Source organism: Leopardus geoffroyi, chromosome A2, assembly GCF_018350155.1.
Source record: "Leopardus geoffroyi isolate Oge1 chromosome A2, O.geoffroyi_Oge1_pat1.0, whole genome shotgun sequence".
NCBI classification, from domain to species: Eukaryota; Metazoa; Chordata; class Mammalia; order Carnivora; family Felidae; genus Leopardus; species Leopardus geoffroyi.
The window spans coordinates 34,908,013-34,925,767 of NC_059331.1; the positions used below are offsets into that span (position 1 = coordinate 34,908,013).

Below are 17,755 nucleotides of genomic sequence, written 5' to 3' on the forward strand. Positions count from 1 at the left end.
CATCATTAGGTTAGCAAAGAGGAAAAACGTTTGGGGAGGAGATTAAATCTAATCTGGCTGGTGGAAATCCTATCTTTGTCATTTATTAGCTATACAACTTTGGCAAGTTTTTAACCTTACTCTACCTGTTTCTTTGCTTAGCAAAGTAACAACACAGCACTAAAAACGGCAACATTTTGGGGAAGGAAGGGAAGATGGTGGTGGAGTAGGAAGTTTCCAGGTTCACCTCCTCCTATGATTACAACTAGATAACTATCATGTCATCCTAAATACTCCCCAACTCTAAGGAATAGCAAAACGAACTCCACAACTGAGGGTACAGGGGAGACTACATCAAGGAGGATGGGAAGAGTGGAGACAGCTTGGCAGAGAAACAGATTATGGCCATTATTACAGTGGAGTGAAAACCACAGTAACAGAAAGGGCCAAGAGACACACACTAGCACATTGCAGAATCCACAGGGAGGGTGAATGCCGGCAGCAATTGGCTTAGAGGGCCATGGGTACTTGCAGCCAGCGGGGCTTGGAGTCTGGAATTTTGAAGGTCAGCATGCTCGGTTCTGGGGGAGCTCAGAGAACATTGGAGTTGCTCATGGAGAAAAGGCAGGGCAAATACCCCATAGACATACAGCATGGAAACAGCCATCTGAAGAGCACCTGGGGCTTCCACATCTTGGAGTATGTCCCAGAGGGGCAGAACCTGTGAAGAAACCCCTCCAGGAACAGAGGAACTGGGGGAAACCATCTCCCTCCACCATCCCTCAGTATAAGCACAGGGCCACCTGTGGGAACCAGCACAGCTCAGACACTTACTACCTAGCTTGCTTACACCAAGACCCGCCCCACCACATCCTGGTGGAACCACCCTTCCCAGTCCTCCTTCCTGATAAGAGTAGTCCAAACTCCTGTCCACAACACATCTCCCAACCAAAGAGGTTTGTGGAGCCTTGGTTCCAGTGGCAGCAGCAAGATGTCTCATTTCACAAGCAGATCAGAGCACGCCTAGTTAAAACATGCCACATTCAAGCCAAGGATCCAACACTGTCCACATCAGGCAAACAGGCCCTTTGTAAACAACTGGACTAGAGGATAAAGTGGCTGGAACAAAATAGCACAGCACGCACAGCACACACTGGAGACACTCCCAGAAGCATGAACCTTTGGGAACAAGAGACATGACATGGCAGGGCGCTACAGGTTCTCGTCTTCATAAGGCCATTACCCTCAAGAACAGGAGATGTAGCTGACTTTCCTAACACACACAGAAAGAGGCATACAAACTTAGAGGAAATGAGAAGACAGAGAAATTTATCCCAAAAGAAGGACTGGGACAAGGCCATGGCCGGAGATTTAAGCAAAACATATAGAAATAAGAGTGATCATATGTACACTCATTAGACTTGAGAAAATTGTAGAAGACATAAATGAGGGCCTTAACACATAGAGAAGGAAAAACAACAGAGATAAAGGGTGAAAAGTAAATGCAGTGATAAACACACCTGAAGGAATGAACAGTAGGATAGAAGAATCAGAGGAATGAATTAGTGACCTAGGAGACAGACTTATGGAATGTAACTGAGCTGAATAAAAGAGAGAAAAAAGAATTATGCAAAACAAGAATAGACTTAGGGAACCCAGTGACACCATGAAACATAGTAATATTCATATTACAGGAGTCCCAAAAGAAGAAAGAGAAAAGGGGGCAGAAAATTTATATGAAGAAATAATAGCTGAAAACTTCCCTAATCTGGGGGAGGAAACAGATATCCAGATCCAGGAGGCACAAAAGAACTTCCATCAAAATCAACAAAAGCAGATCCACACCAGGACACATAATAACTGGAAAACATATGATGAAAAAGAAAAGATTTTAAAAAGCAACAAGACCAAAGAAGGCATTAACTTTCAAGGGAAAACCCATAAGGATAGTAGGAGATTTTTCAAGCAAAAACTTTCTAAGCTAGAAGGCAGTGGCATGATACATTCAAAGTGCTGAAAGGCAAAAATGTGCAACCAAGAATATTCTATCCAGCAAGGCTATCATTCAGAATAGGAAGAGAGATAAAGAATTTCTCAGATAAAACTTAAAGGAGTTCATAACCACTAAACCATCCCTACAAGAAATATTAAAGGGGACTGAGTGGAAAGGAGAGACAGAAGTGATAGTATAAAGGTAGGAAACACAAAAGCAGTAAAAATGAGTATTTCTGTAAAAACATCAGTCAAAAATTTAACAAAATAAAGGGATATAAAATATGACACCATATACTTAAAATGTAGAGAGGAGAGGAGTAAAGAATGGGTTCAAACTTAAAGGACCATCAACTTAATCGAGAATGCTATATGCAGAAGAGGTTATATAAAAACCTAATGGCAACCATATATCAAAAACCACTAATAAATATGCAAAGAATAAAGACAAAAAATCAAAATATATCACTAAAGAAAATCAGTAAAACATGAAAAAGAGAAAAACAAGAAAGGATCAGAGAAAATCTTCAGAAACAGACATCAAAACAAATAATAAAATGACAATAAAAACATACCTACCAGTAATTACTTTGAGTGTAAATGGACTAAACGTGTCAATCAAAAGACACAGGGTGACAGAATAGATAAAAAAAAAAAATAACAATAAGACCCGTGGATCTGCTGCCCACGAGACTCATTTTAGACCTAAAGACAAGTGCAGATTCAAAGTGAGGAGACAGATAAACATCTATCATGCAAACGGAAGTCAAAAGAAAGTCAGAATAGCGATACCTATATCAGACAAAATAGACTTTAAAACAAAGGCTGTAACAAAAGACAAAGAAGGACACTATACAATAATAAAGGAGACAATCCAACAAGAAAATATAACAATTACAAATTTTTATGCACCCAACAGAGTAGCACCCAAAGACATAAGACAGTTAATAACTAATTCATAATAATACAATAATAGTAGGGGACTTTAACGCCCCACTTACATCAATGGACAGATCATCAAGACAGAAATCCTATCAACAAGGAAACAATGGTTTTGAATGACACCCTGGGACAGATGGATTTAATAGATATATTCAGAACATTCTATTCTAAAACAGCATAATGCACATTCTTTTCAAGTGCATATGTAACATTCTCTAGAACAGATCTCATGTTAGCCCAGAAAACAAGCCTCAACAAATTCAAGATCAAAGTCATAGTATGCATCTTTTCTGACTACAACGTTATAACATTAGAAGTAAATCACAAGAAAAAATCTAGAAAGACCACAAATACATGGAGGTTAAATAACACACTACTAAACAATGAATGGGTCAAAAGGAAATCGAAGTTCATAAAAAAGTACATGGAAACAAATGAAAATGAAAACGTAACAGTCCAAAACCTTTGGGATACAGCAAAACTGGTTCTAAAAAAGTTTATACCAATCTAGGCCTACTCAAAAGCAAGAAAAACATTAAATAAGCAAACTAACCTTACACCTTAAAGGAGCCAATAAAAGAACAACAAACAAAACCCAAAACCACAAGGAAGGAAATAATAATGATTAGAGCAGAAATAAATGATATAGAAACTAAAAAAAACAATAGAACAGATCAATGAAACCAGGAACTAGTCCTTTGAAAAGATCAACAAAATTGATAAACCACTAGCCAAATTCATCAAAAACAAAAAAAGAGAAAGAACTCAAACAAAGTCACAAATGAAAGAGGAGAAATAACAACCAACACCACAGAAACACAAAGTATTATAAGGGAATAGGCCAACATTGGACAACCTAGAAGAGAAGGATAAATTTCGAGTAACATATAACCTACCAAAATTGAAACAGGAAGAAATAGAGAATTTGAACAGACCAATAACCAGCACAGAAATAGAATCAGAAATCAAAATAAAAATGCAACAAGCGAAAGTCCAGGACTAGATGGCTTCACAGACAAATTCTATCTAAGAGTTAAAGAAGAGTTAATACCTATTCTTCTCAAACTTTTCTTAAAAACAGAAAATTTCCAAATTCATTCTAATAGGCCAGCACTGTCCTGACACCAAACCAGATAAAGACACCACCACAAAAGAGAACTACAGGCCAAAAGCCCTGATCAACATAGATGCAAAAATCCTCAATAAAATACTAACAAACTGAATTCAACAATACACTAACAAAATCACAACAATCAAGTGGTATTTATTCCTAGGTTGCAAGGGGGTTTCAACATTTGCAAATCAATCAATGCTATACACCCTATCAACAAGAGAAAGGAGACAAACCCTACGATCATTTCAACAGATGCAAAAAAGCATTTGACAAAGTACAACATTCATTCATGATATAAAACCCCAACAAAGTAGGTTTAGAGGGAACATAATAAAAGCCGTATGTGAAAAACCCACAGCTATCATCATCAATGGGAGAAAACTGAGAACTTTTCCCCTAAGGTCAGGAACAAGACAAGGACATCCACTGTCACCGCTTTTATTGAACACAGTACTAGAAGTCCTAGCCACAGCAATCAGACAACAAAAAGAAATCAAAGGCATCCATATCAGTAAGGAAGAAGTAAAAACTTTCACGATTTACAGATGACATGATACTATATATAGAAAGAAAATCTGAACAACTCACCAAAAAAACTGCCAGAACTGATCCATGAATTCAATAAATTTGCAGGACACAAAATCAATGTAAATAAACCTGTTGCATTTTGGGGCACCTAGGTGGCTCAGTCGGTTGAGCATCTGACTCTTGGCTCAGGTCATGATCTAATGGTTTATGAGATCCATGCAGAAGGAGAAATTAAGAAAACAATACCATTTATAACTGCACCAAAAATAATGAGATACCTAGGAATAAAACTAAACAAAGAGGTGAAAGACCTGTACTTTGAAAACACTGATGAAAGTAACTGAAGAGGACACAAAGAAACAGAAAGACATTTCATGCTCATGGATTAGAAGAACAAATATTGTTAAAATATCTATACTACCCAAAGCAATTGACAGAGTCAATGCAATCCCTATCAAAATACCATCAGCATTTTTCACAGAACCAGAACAAACAGTCCTAAAATTTGTATGGCACCACAAAAGTGTTGCCAAAAGCAATCCAAATAGCCAAAGCAATCTTAAAAAAGCAAAGCCAAGCTGGAGGCATCACAATTCCAGACTTCAAGTTATATTATACAGCTACAGTAATCCAAACAGTATGGTACTGGCACAAAAACAGATACACAGAGCAATAAAACAGAATAGAAAACCCAGAAATAAACTCACAACCACATGGTCAATTAATCTTTGACAAAGCAGGAAAGAATATTCAATGGGAAAAGAGCAGTCTCTTTAACAAATGGTGTTGTGAAAACTGGATAGTAACACGCAAAAGAATGAAACTGGATGACTTTCTTACACCACACACAAAAATAGATTCAAAATGGATTAAAAACCTAAATTTGAGACAAGAATCCAAGACGAGAACACAGGCAGGAACTTCGTGACATCAGCTGTAGCAACTTCTTTCTATATATGTCTTCTGAGGCAAGGGAAACAAAAGCAAAAATGAACTATTGGGACCTCATCAAAATAAAAAAAACTTCTGCAAAGTGAAGGAAACAATCAACAACACTAAAAGGCAACCAATGAAATAGGAGAAGATATCTGCAAATGACATATCTGATAAAGGGTTAGTAGCCAAAATATATAAAGAACTTATTCAACACTAAAAAAACTGCACAAAAAATCCAATTAAAAAATGGGCAAAAGACATGAGTAGACATTCTTCCAAAGACATACAGACAGCCAAAAGACACATAAAAAGATGTTCATCATCATTTAGTATCCAGGAAATATAAATCAAAACTCTAATGAGATATCACCTCACAACTGTCAGAATGGCTAAACTCAACACATAAGAAACAAAAGGTGTTGGCAAGGATGTGGAGAAAAAAGAACACTCATGCACCGTTGGTGGGAATACAAACTAGTGAGGCTACTGTGGAAAACGGTGTGGAGGTTCCTCGAAACGTTAGATTCAATTGAAATAGAAACTTAAAGGAAAAAAAAAGATGCTCTGGAGGAATCTCAGATGGGTAAGTAGGAGGAGATAAGAAAAAGAGAAGGTTTGGAGCAACCTCCAGAGGTGACAAATTCCATTTGGGCCAAGAAATATGGAGGCACCCACAACGAGATGGCCAACAGGAGCCAGGAATGTGGGTTCAGACACAAAGAAAGAGCTTTACAATCCATACGGAGATTCCTGGAAATCAAAGGCATGACTAACACCAACACTTATTTGCAAAATATTTTATATGTGTCATTGTATTTCAAATACATCCAAATATGAATAACATAGAAAGGTAGTAAGCAAATGCATTTCAGTCATTTACAAATTTTTCAAATTAAAATATGAAGTCTTAACACAGGATCAAGAAACTACTGATCACACCTCTCTTATCTGTCTATGAATGTGAATCACGACAGCGGTGAATTCCTTGGAATCATATGCTGCTGCTGCTGATGATGATAGTAACAAACTCTTATATAGCACTTACTATGTTAAGCATATTACCCTTTTCTGTAATTTTTCTCCACTAAAATATCCTAATTGTCAGGGCAGGCAGAAAAATGCATGTGTAGTCCAGCTTTTTAACCTTAACCTCAAATCTACTTAGTAAAACTTGTGCTATTGATTCTTGTCTACCTTGTAGCAACAATCAAGTAAACGCAGTGAAGTTTTGCCAGATTCTTCTTGTTTTGCTCTCTCTAGCCAACCTCAGTGACTTTTATATTTACAATCAATTTGTTACACTTTTAACTAACTAGAGTTGGTACCATCTCTTCTTCCAATACTATAAATACTCCCTCTGATCAAAACTGTCTATTATACAACAAAAGCCAGAGGAGACCCTCCTTCCTCCAAAACTCCTCCCTGAGTAAGAGAAGGATTACTCATTCGTTCAGCAAATGAGAGGCTTGGACTTGTTCTCTAAATTCCCTTTTAGCTCTAAATAGGATCAGAGAAGCAATCCCATGGCCACATCACTTAAATGAATTATCACAGGTTTGCACAGGTCCAGGTACAGACACAGCTGGGTCATTCTCAATCCTTTAATCCAGTATGATTTTCCTAAAACCACTCCTCAAGAAACAAAATGGCTTTTTGAAAAGTTTATTTTAATTTTCTTAATTTTACTTTTATTTAAACTTGCTTTATTGTCTCTTTCCCTGCTTTCACCCTGGCCCCAGCATATGAAGGGCACCTCGTTAATTCCTGAAGAGCAAAAATTCTGTCTTACAAACACGGTAGAGAATGCCCAACCATAAAGTGGCAGCTATATAAATGTTTATAAAACTAATCTGTGACTAAGAAGCCGCTTAGTTCAGTAAGCCAAAATCTCCACTGAAAATCTGAAAGGTAAGCCCTCCCTGCTATGCTATACCTAAGTGGGGAGGGAGTAGTAATCAGCTGGCTTCCAGAATTCCCTTAAGAAGAATCCTTGGACCTGGAATACTAGCATGTCAGCACATTTGCAGAAATAATGGGGAAAATGAAGACCAAAGACCGACTTGAACTTTACATTTCTTTGTTCTCATTATCCATTCCCCAAACCACAGGAGTATAAAACAAAAATGATCCTTTCATGTAAAAAGGTTGGAATACTAACCTTTACTGAGTCTATTCCCACACTGCACAGTGGAGCTCTCATCCTCGTGTAGGTTGAATTTTACCTTTTTTTTCACCATGAAAACCAATTTTGATAGTTTTTGAAAATGAAACCAATTTCCATTTCTTAAACTATAAGTCACTCTCAATTTCTACATTTAGCATCTGAAAATTACACATTAATTTCCTTCTAGAATGTAAGTTTTAAAAAGAAAGAGGGCTTGCTTATCTTCCACAGCTGTATCCACGGTGCCTAATACATGTGGCTGACAATCAATAAATACTTGTTGAAGGAAAGAATAAACATACATTTCAACTGACATAACATAGAAAGGATCTGGCAAATAAGCATCTGGGGGAACTCTGTAAGGGAGATAAAAGAACAATTACTACCTGAAGTACCTCGCCACTTACTCTTAAAAGAGCATAGAAAATTGGGAAATTGAAATGTGGAGCCCGCTTCTATCTTGCACTCTCAAACTTGTTTGCTACGGCTGCCTGGCAAGGGCAGTTAGCGGATGCTCTATTCTTTCTGGTGGGAAACAATTGCTCTCCAAGCCTGAAGACAAAGAATACGCATGTACATCCTTCTAGTGTCCAGATCTAGGCTGACTGACACCACAGCCACCAGCCCCACATGTTTATCAAGTATCTGAAATGTGGCTTGTGTGAAACGAAATGGGCTGGAATGTCAGATACAAACCAGATTTCTAAAGATGAGGACAAAAACTGGACGTACACTGTCCCATTGATAATTGTTTTACGTTAATTACATGTTGAAATGATAGCAGTTTGGACATATTGGGGTAAACAAAATATATTAATAAAACTAATTTCACCGATTTCTTGTTACTTTTCTTAATACAGAAAATTTTGGAATATTTACGTGGCTCACATTATACTTTTATTGGACAGTGCTAATCCAGACTGACAGTAAAAGAGTCTGTATGCTACCAGAAGGAATATGCGTGGAAAAACAGCAGGATCTGGTTCCTAATTTCACAATCTATAATTAGGGAGATTAGATTTTCTACCACAAACCAATGTATAGTCTCCCTTGAAGGTGCACACCAGCATTAGGAGATAACACATTAGCCTTAATAGTTAATGAGGAAACTGAGGCACAAAAAGAAGGCACTTATACAAAGTTACAGAGCTGATAAATGGGAGGGCAAAACCCTGACCCAAACTCAGCATGTCCAAATGCATGTCCTTCCCCTTCCTCTCCTCCACTCAGAGAACTTTCCCTACTAGAGGCTTAAAAAGGATGCTAAGCATCTTTCCTGCCTTACCCTGCTGTGGGTTTCTCTTTGATACTCTACACCCTTATTTCTCCCAGCCACTAACCCAAAGAAAAGAGAACTATGTGACAATATGGCTGAATATTTTGGAAAAACTACCAGAGTGACATCCCATATGCTGCTATCTCGTGAAGAAAAGAATCAAGGTCTCCTAATTGGGCTCTTTTGCCTTTGCGATTCAAAAGCTTTCCACTGTATCGGCACCGTTCGTATAACCCGCTACATAGAAATTTACCTACTGGGACACCGCTACCTGTGAGGTCACTAATTTGGGCAAGTGCATTTCACCTGTTGTGAATTAGCTTACTTAGTCTCTTAGCAGCCTCCAGAGCTTCGTTCGCACTGTCTGCTACAAAGAATCTTTGAACTTTCACTCCATTGTCAGACATCAGTTTCTTGCTCTGGTATTCCTGCAGGTTCAGCCATCTTCGGGGGGTTAACTGCACTGCCTAGAGAGATTGAGAGAGACAGAGGTAAGAACGCTTACAATTAAGAAAAATAACAGTCAACGTATGTAGCCAGTCTTATAGGTACCCACAAACAACAATCAGCAACACCTTTTTTTAAAAGGAAAAAAAAAAAACTCCTATATAAATTCTTCATGCTTGTTTTTCTAATCAAAAATGTTTAAGACAACCACACACACAAATGAATGCAGGTTTAAAGAAATGGTGAGAAGTGAATAGGGTCTGTCATCTAGTTAACAAGAATGTACCGATATCAATTTCCTAATTTTGATATTGAACTAAAAAGACCTAAGATATCAACGTGAGGAGAAGAGGGGGAAGGGTATGTGGGACTGCTGCACTTTTTTTGCAGCTCCCTGAGTCTGTAAATATTTAAGAATAAATGAGACCATTTAAAAAAAAAGAATAAAAATTATTTTCTTAAGTTTATTTATTTGAGAGAGGAAGAGAGAGCATGCAAGAAGAAGCTGGAAGGGGCAGAGAGGGGGCGGGAGGAGAAAATCCAAATTAGGCACTGCACTGTCAGTGAAGAGCCCGACTCGGGGCTGGAACCCAGGAACCATGAGATCATGACATGAGCCAAAACCAGGAATTGGAGACTTAACCGCCTAAGCCACCCAGGTGGGCACCCCTTAAGAGTTACTTTTTAAAATGTTAAGAAATGCATTATAAAGGATATACCTCCCCCACATTCCCACCCCAAATAAAGTTCATAGCATTATTTTAATAACTGTGTGCACATTGTTAATCACTAAGGTATCTCAGAAAATTTTCTTAACACTTCGAGGTTCAATGGACCACAGACTAATCCACTTCTTTGCCATAGTTTTTAATGGACTCTAGGTACAATCATTATGTGATGAAGAAGATTACCTCTTTCACAAACCAAATTTGAAGACGGTAACCTGAAACAATCATCATAAATAAACTACTTCCTAAAAACTGCAACTCGTGTATTAAAGTAACTTTGCCTACGTATCATGCAGAAGTTTTTTCCAATGTGCGCTATCAATTACTTTTTAATCTGTGCTGAAAAAAAGTAATTAAGGAGCAGAATAACATGAACAAATAAATTCTCATTTTTTTTCAGTAAGATCAACATCATTCCCTATTTTTAAAAGAAAAAAAAATGAATATACCTAGTTTAAGCTCATTTCCATCCATGAGTCCTGATGCAAAAAAACAAAACAAACAAAAGAACAAAAAACCACTGCCCCAGAGTAGGTAAGACAACAATACCATTAATGCACAAACCGAAAAAGTCAATCATACAACAGGATCACAAGAGTGAAGGAAAATCACCTGTCATACTGCCTAGCGTCTTTTGTCAATGGCCTTGGTGGACGGCCAAAGCAGCATTACAAAGACCATAAACTAAGGTCTACAGGGCTTTACAACATGGAACCATTAGCTTTCAGGACCTCAAATGTGTCCTTAAAATGGCATTTTCTTCTGGAATCTCCAAGCTACAATGCACTCATGGAGCTCTTCTGGATAAAGGACATTCCAAAAGGCTCTAGAACCTTTCAACTAAGCTGAGTTTTACCCAAGGGCAGAGTATATCTTCAAATTGTTTGTATCTTTAAGAAGAATATGATGGTGCCTGGCATATGGAAAATAGTCAAGAATATCGGTACAATGGCCAAACGAATAAGTCCTGCCTTTTGTTCATTTGTTCCCAGCTACAGGTAATTTTTCATTTCCACAAAGTGACTTTCTCTAAAAATAGAAAAGAAGTCCTTCAGACCTGAAACAACCTAATTTGTACACACTCATAAAAAATTCAAATTTTGACATGATCTAGTTTAAAGATATCTTTCTGTTCCACTCTTCTGAATATTGGTAATGATGTTTTCAATGCTAAAGTTGTCTGCACTTCTTTAGAAATAAATAATACCAGAGTTTTAAAATAAATTGCCAGAGAAGTTATGGTCACATCATTTACTGTATGATTTATTAGCTGTATATGATTTGTTAATCTTACTTCTGAATTTTAAGTCTTGATGAAACATTACTAATTTGAAAAACACAAAATTTCACACATGAACATACACATTGACCTAACAGTCTTATTAACACATCACATAACGTACCAAAAAAATTCAAGTTTAAGACATTTAGTGAAAGTCCCCTAATGAAAGAAAAGATTAAACATTAGATGTATACTATATTCTGGGACCACTTTTAAAAGGCAGATGGGGAAGGATCAATAGATTAAGTATATGTTGACATACCAACTTAAAGCCATTAACAGAAAAAGAAAAAAAGAAATACAATTTGTGAAGAACATTTGAGAGAGACTAAAACTGCCACAAGTATGGTGTGGTCAATTCCTTTTCATTAGAACACTCACGGTATTAATTTTAGATATGTTAATGCAATCTGCTGCAAACTAATTGCAATTGATCGAGAGACCAGCTTCATAGACATATAATACATATTGACCGTTTCTACATTGACTCAGATGAAAAAGCCTGCTTGAAGTCTGTTGCTCTTAAATTGAAAACCAACACAGTGAACACAGTTCTGAGCCACTGCAGACACCCAAGCTATCACTCCACAAAGCAATCATCTTATAGAATAATCGGCTACCTTTGTCAAACCTAAGCTCAGAAGAGCAGGGTCCCTGACTGGATCTAAAACTGCATGAACTCAGCTGCACTGACTAAGAATTTGTGGTACGTCTAGAGAGGAAAAGGTTAAATCCACCTCTGCATTTTCAGGAGGACGAAAAAAGGAGAAGAGAAATTTACTAAGTAAGTGGATGGTGTAAAGTATGCTAGAAATATAATCAACTGCTGAATCATAAAAACAATAATAAGAATAGTTTCATCTTCTATTACGGAGCATTGGCCATGTGTAGGCAGTATACTAAGCACGCGTGTTATCTTATAGTCAAGGCAATCGTGAAAAATGAAGTAGTGTTATTTCTCTCTGCAGTTGTCACTGATGCAACCTTCCTTCTTCCAATACTTCCTTGCCTCAGATGAAGTTACGTACGGCCGTGTAAGATCGTTCATAAATACGTATGGCGTGTAACTCACCTGGACCAACATCTGATTGCCAACCCCTCTCCCCCTAAGTTCTCTCTGTCTTGACATGGGGAATGGGAATATTCATGCGGCAGCTAATCTATCAGCCAGGGGCCTCAAGGAAAACAGACACATTCCCAGGTCACTCACATAGAATGTGTCATGAAAAATAAACCTTTGTGGATTTTTAGCCACTGAGATTCTGGAGATTACTTGTTACTGTTACGGAACCTAGCTTATCTCTACCATCCTGACTAAAAACCATCTTGAGGCACCTGGGTGGCTCAGTCAATTGAGTGGCCAACTTCAGCTCAGGTCATGATTTCACGATTCGTGAGCTCAAGCCCCCTATTGGGCTCACTGCTATCAGCGTGGATCCTGCTTCTGATCGTCTGTACGCCTTCCCCCGGCCCTCCCCTGCTCACACACACACCCTCTCTCACTCTCTCTCTCTCTCTCTCTCTCTCGAAAGTTAACAAACAAAGCCAACCAACCAAACAAACAAAAAACATCTTACAAAATCAGGAAACCCAGGCTGAGGGTTAAGTCACTGGCCGAAGATGACAGGCAGCTGTGAAGCAACAAAACTTCTCTGATCAACAGCATCAATCTGCTGTGTAACACTGTTGGTCTCCCGTGTTTATATTCTGGTCTCGCATTCCCAGAGGCCCCTTGATGATAAAGACTGAGACCAGGATCAGTGACATTGTGTCCTTGTCTTCAGAAGGCCAGAGGTCTATTAGGAACGGACACACGCATGATGCGTGTGAGGACAAATGCGTCAGGCTTTGGGAGGGAAGGAGGTGGAGATGAGAGCAGAGGCTCACCTAAGGCACTAGCAGAAGCAGTTTATTTTAGCTCGTAGGAAGACTACCTGTTAAAACCTTAGACTAATCTCTTTTCGGGGAAGCCTTGAACTCCAGAACGTGAACGGTGGAGAGCAGTCTGAAGACCATTTGGCCCAGTAGGTTTCAACTGTTTCTGCCAGTTATTTGCCTGTTTGCCATCAGGTCAGTCCCCAGGCTCTTTGCCAACTGGCTTCTGCCTAAATCTGAGACTGTGCTCAGAGACTGAAAAGTGAGAAGACTTCAGGCTTTGTCTTCCTCTGAGTCAGGTGGCGACTCCAGCAGTGACTGCCGCTCTTCTGACGTTTCAGCCCCCGATCCCACCCCAGAAAGCCCTTCCTTCATAATTCCAGCTCACACTGTCTGCCCCACCAGGACTCCAGCACTGAAGGGCTGGCCCTGGACTCTGCTAACACCACCTCCTTCTGCCCCTCAAGCTCCTACAAGATTCCTGCTGTTGCCAATCCCCGGGTGGCCTTCCCAGCCCTGCTTTGCCTTCCAAAAGTCCTAACGCCTTTGTCGGTACTTGGGTGGCCCCATTAAACCTATGAAACAACATGGCCCTCCACAGAGCCTGAAGGTGCCGCTTCAAGGCACAGGAGTAGAAGGACAATGGCAGGGGCCCTCTTAGGAAGGGGACTTTGGGGCCCTCCTCTGCAGCGGTTTCTCAGGAAATCATGTTTCACAGACTGGGCTTCCAAAGGATGGAATGACTAGTGGGGTCCAACCTCCTCATTTTACAATCAGGGACCTTGAGGCCTCTACAGGGGAGGTAACATGCCTAGGGATCCTCTAGGGGGACAGAAGCAGGTGGACAACTAGACTAATTCCAATGTTCTGTCCTTCTTTCATTCAGATTTTGGCAAACTGACCATATGAGGAACAGCACCACATTCTCAAAACAGCTAGGGTGGGTGGGCACCCGGGGTTGGTTCCGTCTGGGCTTGCATGCTGACCTTTCCAGGGCTACCTTCCCTACCGTGTTTCTTGGCCAGAGCAAGCATTTCCAAGCTTAGGGAAAGTAGGAAATACAACTTAAAAGAAAAGCACGGCATAAAGATTTAAGGGCCTGTGGGAACAAGGGAGCAGAGGTAGACGAAAAAGAATGAAAAATGAGGGGAAAAGACAGAGAGAACCAAGAGATAAAAAGACAATGACTAAGCAGGCAAAAATTCACAAGAAAACTCAAAGCACAAAATTAGACAGCTACACAGAAAAAAATGACACGACCAAGAAATCATCCTTCGCCCCACGGTTTTAAAATTAGAGGTGCCAAGACTACTGAAATAGCAGCACAGGAGGAGAAAAATCAATAAAGGGAGTAAAGAAAATGTCATTGAGTGGGGCGCCCCCCAAAGGGAGGCTTGGTGAGCCACACCTGCCCACTGGCTCTCTGCACTCCCTCGGTCTTTCTGCAGCCTGACAATCCACGGCACTGCCTCACTCAGGAAGGCAGAGGAGCAGAGTCTGGAGAGGAGCTGAAAATCCACTAGCAACCAGGGAAGTAGAAATTACAACAAAAACGAAGGTTTGGTGATGACACTGGTGAAGGTAGGCTAAAACACGCCTCCCAGTACACGACACACCCACACAAAGAGAACACCAGCGCAAGCACCTTCAAGACCAATGTGACGGCATTTATGAAAACTAGAACAACTACACCCTCTAAACTGGAAAGTCTCCTCCTTGGGTGCTTAATTCAGTGAAACATGAACTGGGGACATACAGTGGAATCTTCTGCGTACTGCTGTGCATAGTAAAGGGTAAAGTTGGAAGGTATCTAAATGCACACCAAACAGGAAATGGGCTGAATAAACCGCAATATATGAGCCATTCAAAATATCAGTGGCAACACAATTAGCACCCAGTATCCACGTGGTCCCCTACTTCTCAGTTCTTTTGCAGCTAGGGTGCCACAACTTTTAAGCAACCAGGCACAATCCTCCGGGACCCTTTTCCTTGGCTGCAAGGTCCTGGAGGCCCCAGGTGGAGAGGGTGGGGTCACAGGGTTGAAGCAGCCTGGATTACTGACTTACTGTACAGACCACTGCCTTGGCCTTGCAGTCACCTGACCCACAGATGCATGAATGAGAAATAAACCTTTGATGTGTTTACCACTGAGATCTTGGGAATAACTTGTAATCGCCGCCTCATCGAACTAGTCTAGACTGATAAGTATGAACGTCTTAACATTGATTGTTCTCCAAGGCACATTACTGAAAGAAAATAGCCAGTTTCTTTCAATATTTAAAGTAGAATAACATTTATATTTCCGACACGTGTGTCCACACACAACGCCACATTCTCTATCTTTTAAGAATGGATGTAGCTATGGGGCGCCTGGGTGGCTCAGTCGGTTAAGCGTCCAACTTCAGCTCAGGTCATGATCTCACAGTCTGTGAGCTCAAGCCCCATGTCCAGCTCTGTGCTGACAGCTCAGAGCCTGGAGCCTACTTCAGACTCTGTGTCTCTCTCCCTCTCTCTGTCCCTCCCCCACTCACACTCCGTCTCTCTCTCTCTCTCTCTCTCTCACAAATAAATAAGTTAAGAATGGATAAAGCTATACATACATACATGCATACGGAAAGCTCCAGATTAAGTTCACTAACTCAATGCCAGTAAACTTGGGAGGGCAGACCAGAAAGATGGTAATCAAAGGAAGATCTACCCTAGTCTATAATTTTTAAAACATTTTTATAGAAAAACATTCATTTATTATTCGTGCAATGAAAATCAATCTCCTTAGAGACAACACTGAGGGGAAGTAATCAAACCCAGGCTTTAACCCAAAGGCATAGCCTTAAGTATCTATTAACTCGTCTGGGAAATGAGGGCTTGCACCCTTACTTTAGCTACCCAGAGTTCTCCAAATGCGGTGTGAAATCAAGGAGAGGGGGCCAAAGGCTCGCATCCTCTGTTACGCAGAACTACCAACCCTAATATAAACTCCCACTGTGAGATAGGAAGAGGCTCTTAAACCTCATTTCAAGCTTTCAACAGCAATGACGACGGCAGAATACAAACAAGGAATTAGCTGTACACTCGGAGGAAAATACATTCCCCTCTCACTACACGCACGGCAAGGCAGGCAGATGCTCAGTGGGCTGTGGCAGGCCAAGAGTCGGAGTGTGCTGGTTATATTTTAGTTTCTGTCAGTGTTATTCTGTATGCAAATCAGGACCCATAAATCCACCTTAGTCACGTTACCTAGGAAATACGAGGCTTCAAATAAACGTGTTGATGCACACGAAAAGACAGATATAACTCAGTGTGTCTCAATATGGGTATCACAAAATAAAAGACCCGCTTGCTTAAAACAGGCTCTGATGAAGAAGTCACTTCACTATCACCCTGTATAAGGGACTGAGTGGAATCCTGTTTCTAAGAGGAAAATTGTAACAGCAGCAATAATAACAATAAAAATAAAAGTACTCTTCCTTTAACCCCTAATGTGATGATGTCAACTCCTCCTCCATAAAGACAACATGCTAAAAAAAAAAAAAAAAAAAAAAAAAAGAAAACAACCAGAGCCTATAGAAAAGAAAAACTAATGTCAGACGAGGAAGAAAGCATAAGAATATGCATACCAACACTCTGCTACATTTCATTATATGTTCAGGCTAAAGTGTGGGGCATTCATTTGGAGTCACCTTTGGAAATACACCATCCCTTTTATCTAGAACTGGCATGTTCCTGACCCTTCTCCTCTTTGCACAAAGAAATGAATTAACCAATTAATTAGTACTCTGCGGCTGAGCTCTTTGCTCTAGTAGGGGTACAGGGAGACCATGATCACTTACAAAATGGAGGAAACTAATCCATCCTCACAGGTCGCTTTGAGGATTACGTGGGTTAAAATGTGCAAATCAACTGGGATAGTGTGCAGCATATCATAAGTACTCAAAAGAATGTTCTGCTCTTATTACGAACGCAGAACTACAAAGGGGGAAAGAAAGTATAACAAGGAAATACTGAACAATTCCCAAACTAAAAACAGTAGGTGATCCCGTCAGTGATAAAGAGGTGCCCACAATGTCCTGCTCTTCGTTTTAAATGCATATGGGGAAGTATTTTTAAATTGTGATAGTGGAAGGGCACCTGGGTGGCTCAGTTGGTTAAGCACCGGACTTCTGCTCACATCATGATCTCACAGGGTGGGGGATTGAGCCCCCGCGTCGGACTCTGAGCTGGCAGCTCAGAGCCTAGAACCTGCTTCAGATTCTGTGTCTCCCTCTCTCTCTGCCCCTCCCCTGCTTGCTCTCTCTCTCTCAAAAACAAATAAACATTAAAAAAAATAAAAAAACAAAAAAATAAATTGTGATAGTGGAATCTCTACACTTAAATTACTCAACAGTCACAGAAAGAGAAAGGACAGTAATTTACAGTAAGAAGGACCACTTGCACATTCAGTGAGCAAATTAAAATGTGCCATGCTAAGTACATTGACTTTCTACCTCATTTG

The 17,755-nt window shown here is 39.9% G+C and overlaps 1 protein-coding gene across 4 annotated transcripts in view; it reads right to left on the reverse strand.

Moving 5' to 3' along the window:
- Positions 1-17,755, reverse strand: part of SUCLG2 (succinate-CoA ligase GDP-forming subunit beta) — a 328,227-nt gene that overhangs the window by 266,496 nt on the left and 43,976 nt on the right. For all 4 annotated transcript variants that reach the window (XM_045493474.1, XM_045493473.1, XM_045493477.1 and 1 more), the window contains exon 2: positions 9,257-9,398. In XM_045493474.1, coding sequence (XP_045349430.1) covers positions 9,257-9,398 — 142 coding nt within the window. The remainder of the gene's footprint in view (positions 1-9,256; positions 9,399-17,755) is intronic.